This window comes from Corvus brachyrhynchos, unplaced genomic scaffold (assembly GCF_000691975.1).
Source record: "Corvus brachyrhynchos isolate BGI_N302 unplaced genomic scaffold, ASM69197v1 scaffold5, whole genome shotgun sequence".
Classification (NCBI taxonomy): Eukaryota; Metazoa; Chordata; class Aves; order Passeriformes; family Corvidae; genus Corvus; species Corvus brachyrhynchos.
Genome location: NW_008238321.1, coordinates 2,938,368 through 2,946,799, shown reverse-complemented (window position 1 = coordinate 2,946,799; position 8,432 = coordinate 2,938,368). Strand labels below are relative to the sequence as shown.

The window sequence follows — 8,432 nt, the reverse complement described above, 5'->3', positions numbered from 1 at the left end:
GAGGATGTGTCCCTGGATTTCGGGAGCGAGGAGGAGCTGGCGCTGCGGAAAGCGCGGATCAGGTAACGGCGCGCAGGCTGCAGCATCGCGGCGCTCGGGCCCGGGCGGCCCTGGCTGTTCCGGTGTACAGAAAACTCCATTTAAACGCTTCATTCCGATTTTTACAGGGATGGTGGTCAAGCGCTGGAACAGGCTGCCCAGGGAGGTTGGGGAGCCCCCGTCTGGGAGATGCCCGGGCTGGAGCAGGGGAGGCCCGGCCTCACTGCCCGGCATCAGCCGGTCACTGGAGATGTAAATCTGACACACTCAACATCCCAAACCCCCAGCAAACAGTGCTTTAGTTAGAGATGGAGCAGTAGAGAGGGCTCTCATCTCCAGCAAAGCCCACTGTGCAGCAGTGCTCAGACATTGCAGTGCACGCCTGGCTGCAATAAAACTGTCATGATTTCCTACCACGGGATGTGATGTTGTGTGAAATATAAAATGTCTTATGCTTGTAGATGTTACCCAAGAAAACCCAAGCCGGTAACCCATCCCATTTGTCAGGCTAAGCAGTTTACCCTTGGGTTCCTCGTCAGAGGTGTCACTCTGCAGCTCTGGCCACACAGAGGTCCCAGGTGACAGAGCTGTTCAATCACTGGCTTTTGATGAATCTCCAGTCAAAGACTGTGAAAGGAAGAGTTTTATGTCAAAAGGAATTAGGCATGCACTGATCAATAATGTATATAATCAGCTGTGATTTAGATTGCTTTCTTCTACCTTGCCCCAGTATGGTCTGGTTCTTTACAATGATAATACTTCTTGTAGGTGTAAACAAAGAAATATAATAGATGTTAAACCTGACACATTATCTGAGATAACAAGCAATTGTGTACCTTAACAATACAACTACTCTCTTTTACTAGTGTCTAGCAAAGCATTTCTGCCATTGCACTGCTTTGGACTTTGTAACTACTTGAGCCAGCCCTGACATAAGATTAACCTTCCCAGAATTGCCTTGGTTTTCCACCTTAGCAGCAGCACACATTTAAAATGAAGGTTTATATTTTGGTGCAGTCTTGGAGAACATAGCCTAAACGATTCAACTAAGCTGGGAAATACAGCTTAGAAGTACCTTGATCACATGAGCCACAGATTATGTCTGAGGGACCAGACTAGACGAAGCATGAAGTGAAACCACTCTGAAATGTTTGTAGGAGGGCCACAGCACCAGGCACTTTACTCTAGAGATCCTAGAGATTGCTCCTGGTTCATGCTACTCAGTAATACAGCACAGGTGAAGTATCAGCAAACCGTACTATTCTGTGATCCACTTTGTGTAGACATTGGTTTAATTAGAGACAGCTCTTTCTTGCCCTCAAGACAATATTAAAAGATGATGTTGTATTGAAAATTCATCTGCTATAGAATGCAGAAATGAAACTACTTACATTGGTCACACATGTTTGTTTTTATATTTCTGAAGAATCTTGTGCTAATGAGCCTGGAACACACCTAGGTGCTGCAAAATTTTCTTATCTTATTAGACAGCATAACAAGATGCCCTCTAATCATCATTTGTCTTTAACTTTATCCCAATTTCATGTATCTTGAACTTGTTTAGAATTTGCATAGGCTATGACAAATTGTGCTTTTGTGATTCTCTGAGGTGTGTGCAAAAAAGCTCCTTAAAAGCAAAAGGTTAGTGGCTACTTTCCTAAGAAATTGGAAAAGGATAACTTAAATTCATTGCAGTACCAGAACTTCGGATTTGGAAGTTGGGAGCATATGATTGCTTCTTTTACAAATCAGCCAGGAAACACAACGATCAAGCCAGAGAAGAGAGCCCATTTATTCAAAATTTGCCTCAATATGTTTTAAAATATCAGACAGAAAAAAACCCAAAAAACCCCCCAAAACCCAGCATGTATAGTGCTCCTGTGGCACTTCCGAGCAGGTACCTGGAATGATTCTCCTGTAGTTCACTGGCATAGCTTAGGCGTGACCCAAATTTGATTCTTTAACATGGAATGCAACTAAACTGATTACAGCTCATTCCTATCCTAACAGGCATCATGCTCACAAACTGAACAGAGGTTATTGTAACAAGGTAAATGGCAATCATTGAGTCTTAAGGCTCCAGTTCTACATTAATGGATGTTTAGATGCAACAGGAAAAGTAGAAGTCCAAGCAAGTGTGTTGCTGTGCTTTCAGGAGCAAATGTATAGCAAGCTGAGCCAGTGCAGAGTTGCAGTTTCCTTTATCCTTTCCATAGACTCAGTAAGTGCTTGGCACTGTAATAAATGAGAACTTCTTGCTCTTTTTTTTTTTTTTTTTTAGTAAATACCCTTCAGTGTTTGATATTGGAACAAATTCAGCATCCAAACAGTAATGCTGTTGTAATCCAGTAATACTGCTGAATCTGCCTTCCAAAATGAAACATGACTTCTCCAAAGTTACTGCCACGTTTGAAGCACTGATCCATTAGACAAGCTCAGGCAACCCTGGTGTGCTTTGGGGTTGTGTTCTATGAAAGCTGCTCATGACACAAGGGTACCACTTACATAATGGATTCTTACATCTTCTTGACCAAGATCAAGGCTTGAAACAGCAAGGCACTGTCTGTTTTAGCCAGTTCACAACATCCCCTCCACCCACCTGTGGAAAAGCCCCTGTTGCTTAAAATGTCGCATGTTCAGTTCTAAGTCAGAAGAAGTTTTTGGAAAGTTCGAAGTTCTCATGGGCATGACCAGGAGTAAATATAAACTACAGCTGTGCATCATTCTGGCCTCTCCAGTCATGTGTGTATTACAAGTGCAGTATTGCCATTAGAGAAAGATAAACACCAGAACAGTTAAACAGCTATAGAGTAATATAACAAAAAGGATATTTAAGTTATAATAGTTATTATACTTCTATAACTATAATTTAAGTTTTTAATAAGGCAATTCTCGATATATGTCTCATTTTATTAAACACAGTAATAGAATAACATTTAATAGTTAAATAGTTGATTACACCCTAGGCCATGCTTTTGTTAATTGGCCATACTACTGTTAATTGTTCACAGAGAGGTAGGAGCTTAATGAGACAATTGTTGACTTAAATATCTTATTCAGATACTTTATTCACTAAGCTTCAAGGAAGAAGTTACTTAACTGCAAGAGCCTGTAGGTCATTCTCACTTTCAACTAATTAACACAAACAACTGTACAGAGTAAGATTTTTACTTGACATATTACCCTGAAAATTGTACTGTGCTCATTACAGGATTCTCCAGCCCGCCCATCCTACTATGCAGGCCAATATTCCATGTCACATAATTATTTCGCTGTAATTTCTCTTTCTTTTGTTACAGACAAAATTTTGTTCAATATAGGAAAAGCGTAAATACTAGTGAAGTTAATAAGCAATAATTCAGAAGAACTATTAGATTCCCAAATCATTCTGCCTGTCTAAAAGGAAGTGTTTGGGTTTAGACATTAAATAGGAAAGTTCATTTTGTCTTATAGCAAACAGCTACAATTTTTTTTTTCTTAGTTTTACAGTTCATATTTTGTTTTCCAAACTGTTCTGAAAGGCGTAAGAGCTTTTTCAATTCTTTTGGGCTTTGCAGTGTTGATTCATTTCATGAAACAGTGAGGATTTTATGGTACTGTGTTGCATGCAACCACTAAATTCCTTCACACAGTACCACAGAATCTGGTGAAAGGCTCCATATTTTGTTCTGTCTTTGAGAAAGTTTTGACAGGAACACCACATTTGTCTTTTAGCTTTAGACTAAAGTTTGGCTTTTGATATTACCATTGCTTTGATAATGAAGATATACACCAATATTATATATTTCAATAATATATATATTATTGAAATAATAGCAGCTTCAAACCAAAATACCATTATAAACTTGAAATAGCTGTGTTGTGCTACACTGTCACCAAGTACTGTAACATTCCTTCCCGTCCCATAACCTCATATATTCTCTGTGTTTTCTCTTTTCTAGGCACCCACTGGCCACCTTTTTCCACCTGTTTTTCCGAGTGAGTGCTATTGTTACCTACTTGTTCTGTGACTGGTTCAGCAACAGCTTTGTTGCCTGTTTTGTCACAATTCTCCTCCTTCTATCCTTTGACTTCTGGTCTGTCAAGGTAAGATGACCCTGAATAGTAATTACCTTGGAAAGTATTTTGTTTGTCATTAATTAAAACAAAAAAAGTGATTTTTTTTTTCAGTCAATGTTGTCAATTTGTATAATGTCAGATGTGACAAAAATACTGCAATCTGTTGATTTATTAAATGTCTAGCCCTTTTTAATGAAGATGTTCACATATTTTAGTTATTTAGCACCATGTTTTCTATGGCTGACTACTAAGGTCTACTAATATGGTGAGAAAATTGCTTTGCCATATATAGATTTGTTTGTATGCTTTCCCCCATAAAAAAATTAATAAAAAAATTAAAGTAATACTGGTTTTCAGTAATGGATGCCCAAGGACATCCAGATCTGCAACCCTGTGCAGGGGCTACAGAAGACTCCTGAAAGCCCAGCTCTGGTGCCCTAATCCCATGCAGACAGGTGGGTCAGGCCAGCCCAGGATACAGGGACTCCACATGTGGAACAAGGCTTTTGTTTTGTAGAAGTGAAACACTGATGCACCTCCAGTATTCACCAGCTTCTGGTGTTGATCCAGGTGCAGAAATATTTTCTTGGTTTGTTTCCTTGATCCCACACAGCTTATTTGCTTGTCATTAATCTTCCATTTTTCAGTGTGTTTTTGTTCTCAGTATTCCTCTTTTACTGAGGAAATTTGTTTATTGGGTGTTTGTCCAATTAATGGACTTGAAAAAATATAACCTATAATATCTTATCTAAATAAGTGCTATTGTGCTAATGATCATATTGAAAGAGAACAGGCCTCTAAATTTGTAACTTCACCCATCGTTAATGGCTGTTGTACCCAAGCTGGCACAGGTTTTAGAAGTAATTTTAGTATTTGATAAAGATGAATTTTGAACATGCTTGTCTTTTTAATTTTTTCTATTTTAACTGTTATACTGACAAGTGACTTGTGCTACTGATTCATGCAAATAATGGTTTCATCACTAGAATGTGACAGGAAGACTCTTGGTTGGTTTGCGTTGGTGGAACCAGATTGATGAAGATGGAAAAAGTCACTGGATGTTTGAAGCAAAAAGGGTAAATATATTAATAGAAGTAGGCACAGGGCAAACAGAATCCATAGGACATTTGTAAAGCTGATACCAAGTCAAATAGAGTAACAAATAGAGCACCTTTGTAACAGTTACTTTTTATCCAGCTTCCATAGAAAACAATGTCAGTACTCAGGTACAAGCACTGGTTTGTCACATCCTGGAAGCATTCAGGGCAAAACAGGTCTCACAACATTGTCGCCATATGGATCAGCAGAATAAATATTACCGTGGTGCTATAGGTAGGAAATGTTTCTGGCAGTTCTGCTTTATTTTCTAGTGAGAATATCTTGTAATAAACACATCTTCCCATAGATAATCCCAACACAGAATCCTCTTCAGGAAAGATCTATGTGGAAACCAATGCTGAACAGTTCAGATTTAGTATTTTGAAGTTAATATTTTATTCACATTCGTGGAATATGGTGGGAAAGAGAACCTGGATCACAGAGCATTCTGATACTGCCAGTGCCCCTCAAACACACTGAGGGGAAAAAAAAAAAGCCCTACAGAATGGTATTTGGCATCACTGCCAGAGTCAAGGCTCAGGGTTTTGCTCTCACTTGTTGACATTCTCTCTGCAGTCCCACTGAGCCCGGCAGAGCAGCATCCAGGCGCTGCTCACCGGGACTTTCTTTGGAGCCCTCCCGCCGTGTCCCCAGCCCGGGCGGGCTGTCTCGGTGTGCGGGGCTGCAGTGCCCTCTGCAGCGCCCTCTGCAGCCTCGGCTGCGGCTCCAGGGTGTCCCGAGCAGGGAACACAAATTAATGTGCTTCCTGTACGTGTAAGGGAGGCCTGAAGACAGAATAGAGGAAACTCTGCACAAAAGAATACATGGAAAATTCAATACACTGAAAATCAACTAAAAACCTTTTCAGTTTTCAGAGTGGAAGAGTCCAGAAGGTTTTCTTTTCCAGCTGTGATGCTTCTGTTTCAGAAGTTGGCTCTAGAAGTTGTTGAGTAGTCTGAAGGTTGGAGTGAGATTTTGAATTTTGGAAAGATCAGAACCTTGTGAACAATCCTCTTGTTTCAGGGATTTTTTTTGTTCTTTTTTAAGTGATGAGTGATGAGCCCCACAGTGTACATAGAGACATGTGAGTTGTGCTGACCTGAAGAAATCTGTAAGCAGGGCATGCAGGCTGCCTCTTGCAGGTACAGTGTCCCCAACACTAGCATGATACAAGAGGCATTTTCAAAGCCACAGTTCTTCATTCATGGAATGTCAGCAGAGTTCAGAAGCAAAACCCAAGTATTAGTTTATACAGTAGGAAAATAAGCTTCATGCAAGATTTAAATTAAGCTAAGATACTGCATCTTTTTAGGAAAATGTACAGAAATGTGCACTTTTATGAGAATTCTGGTCTGAACTAGAACCAACTGATAAATCCTATGGATGAAAATGCTGTTGTGTACAGTAGGGCATCAGGAAGGAGACTGTGCATGAGCTACTTCTCAGTTAATCTTCTTCTATGCATATCATAAGTGAAATCTTCCTCCTCTGTTCATTTGTCATTTATTGTGGGTTTTGACTTTGTGACCAATAGTCTCAATTTTTTCTTCCAGGTGCCTACAATAGCTGCCTCAACTGAAACTGAAGCCCGAATCTTTTGGCTCGGTCTTATCATCTGCCCAGTGATTTGGACAACGTTTTTCTTTAGCACCTTGTTCTCCTTGAAGCTGAAATGGCTGGTGAGTCAGGGGGTACTGAAGACAATCTTGGTAGAGGAAGAACCCAGATGTTAGTTTTGAACCAAATCTTCCAACAGTACAAAAATTCCACCAGCAGCTTCAAAGAATCCTGAGGACTTTTCTGCCGTCAAGGCCTGCACTCTGGAATGGATTGGTAATTTTTAGCTGCACTTCTACTGGGTTATCAGATGTCAGCTCCTTCATCTAGAGGACCCCAAGTAGTGGGCAAAATTATGGGCTTCTTTTTTAACTGTAGCAACTTACTCTTCCCCAATTTATTTCAGTCAAATGAAACTAATAGGAGTGGACAAAGAATGAACTAGTGTTGTTGGTTTTCAGGATTTTAGGTCTCCTGGGAACTTAAATGTACTTACTCTTAAAAGTAAGGATTTTAGATCTCTGGTACCATTCCCTTTTGAAAGAAACAGCATCATTAGTTCTTAAAGACTTGATAAATTGAGCTATAAGTAAGTATTTTATAATTACTCTACTTACAAGTCATCTACTTAAAAAAACCCCAACACTTTTTTCTAACTATAAGAGGAAATTTACCCCATATATTCATTACATGAAGATATTTTTGTCTATGAAATTTTCACATTTTCCCCTGTAAACATTAAGTGCTTGGATAATTGCTGCACTATTCATTCTGTCAATTTCCCAGCCATGCTCAGTACCATTTCTTAATTCAATTTGAAGAGATAAAAAGCACCTCCAACATGTGCAGCTACATAACCAGTAACAGCCAAGATTGCATATTATTATTCAATTAAACAAGAAATTCAGCTATGGGCATGAATCAATTGCTAATCATTAACTGCTTTCTGGTGCCCCTAAACAAGCAAAAGTTAAAATTAAACCAGCACTTTGTTCATAGCTCCACCTTTATTTTTGAAAAGCAGATTGTTTGCTGAGCCAAAAGCTGCTTGGAGACAGAACTCTAACTGGCACAGGGGGCAGGTTGCCCAGGTGCTTGTAAAAGGCAAGTTAGACAAATGAAGTAAGATCACTTCTGGGAAACTGGTTCTGAAGGCTAAGAGAAACATTTTTATCAGTTACTGCATTAGTCCACCTGCAGCTAAGCCTGACACACCACAAACAGCTGACTATTTTCACTGCACATCAATGCTAGATAAGGAATCCTGTCTATGGATGCTCTTTATAAATCTGTGAAGTGTAGAGCTTATTTGTACAAGTTGTTTGTTAGCTAAACAGGCTGGCAGGTGTGCCATGTATCTGGATGTAAAACTTTTAAATATGAATGGGGCTTAAAAGAAGTGAAATGTTTCTGGCACTGGGGGAGTAGGTCCTTTTTTTGAGTAAGTGCTTTAAGGAAAGTAATGAAGTCTTTCAAGAGACAGAGTGACAAAACTGGTATCGGTGTTTTGATAAAAAGAGGTATTTTGTGGAAAGGAAGTATTGTGTTTGATGTGATTGGAGGTCTTTGAAGGCCATTTATTATTGTGCTCTTACCGCACATGTTTATCTGGATAGTGTTTACCCACACGTGTATATCCCACACAGTCAATGCGTAGCCGTGGATTTGTCCCTGCTGAA

General features: G+C 39.6%; 1 protein-coding gene across 1 annotated transcript in view; it reads left to right on the top strand.

Annotated features, from left to right (window-relative positions):
• TVP23A (trans-golgi network vesicle protein 23 homolog A) overlaps positions 1 to 8,432 on the top strand; it is an 18,997-nt gene that overhangs the window by 9,348 nt on the left and 1,217 nt on the right. The window contains exons 2-5 of the mRNA XM_017734252.1: positions 4 to 62; positions 3,981 to 4,125; positions 5,085 to 5,174; positions 6,750 to 6,875. Of these exons, the coding sequence (XP_017589741.1) occupies positions 4 to 62; positions 3,981 to 4,125; positions 5,085 to 5,174; positions 6,750 to 6,875 (420 nt within the window). The remainder of the gene's footprint in view (positions 1 to 3; positions 63 to 3,980; positions 4,126 to 5,084; positions 5,175 to 6,749; positions 6,876 to 8,432) is intronic.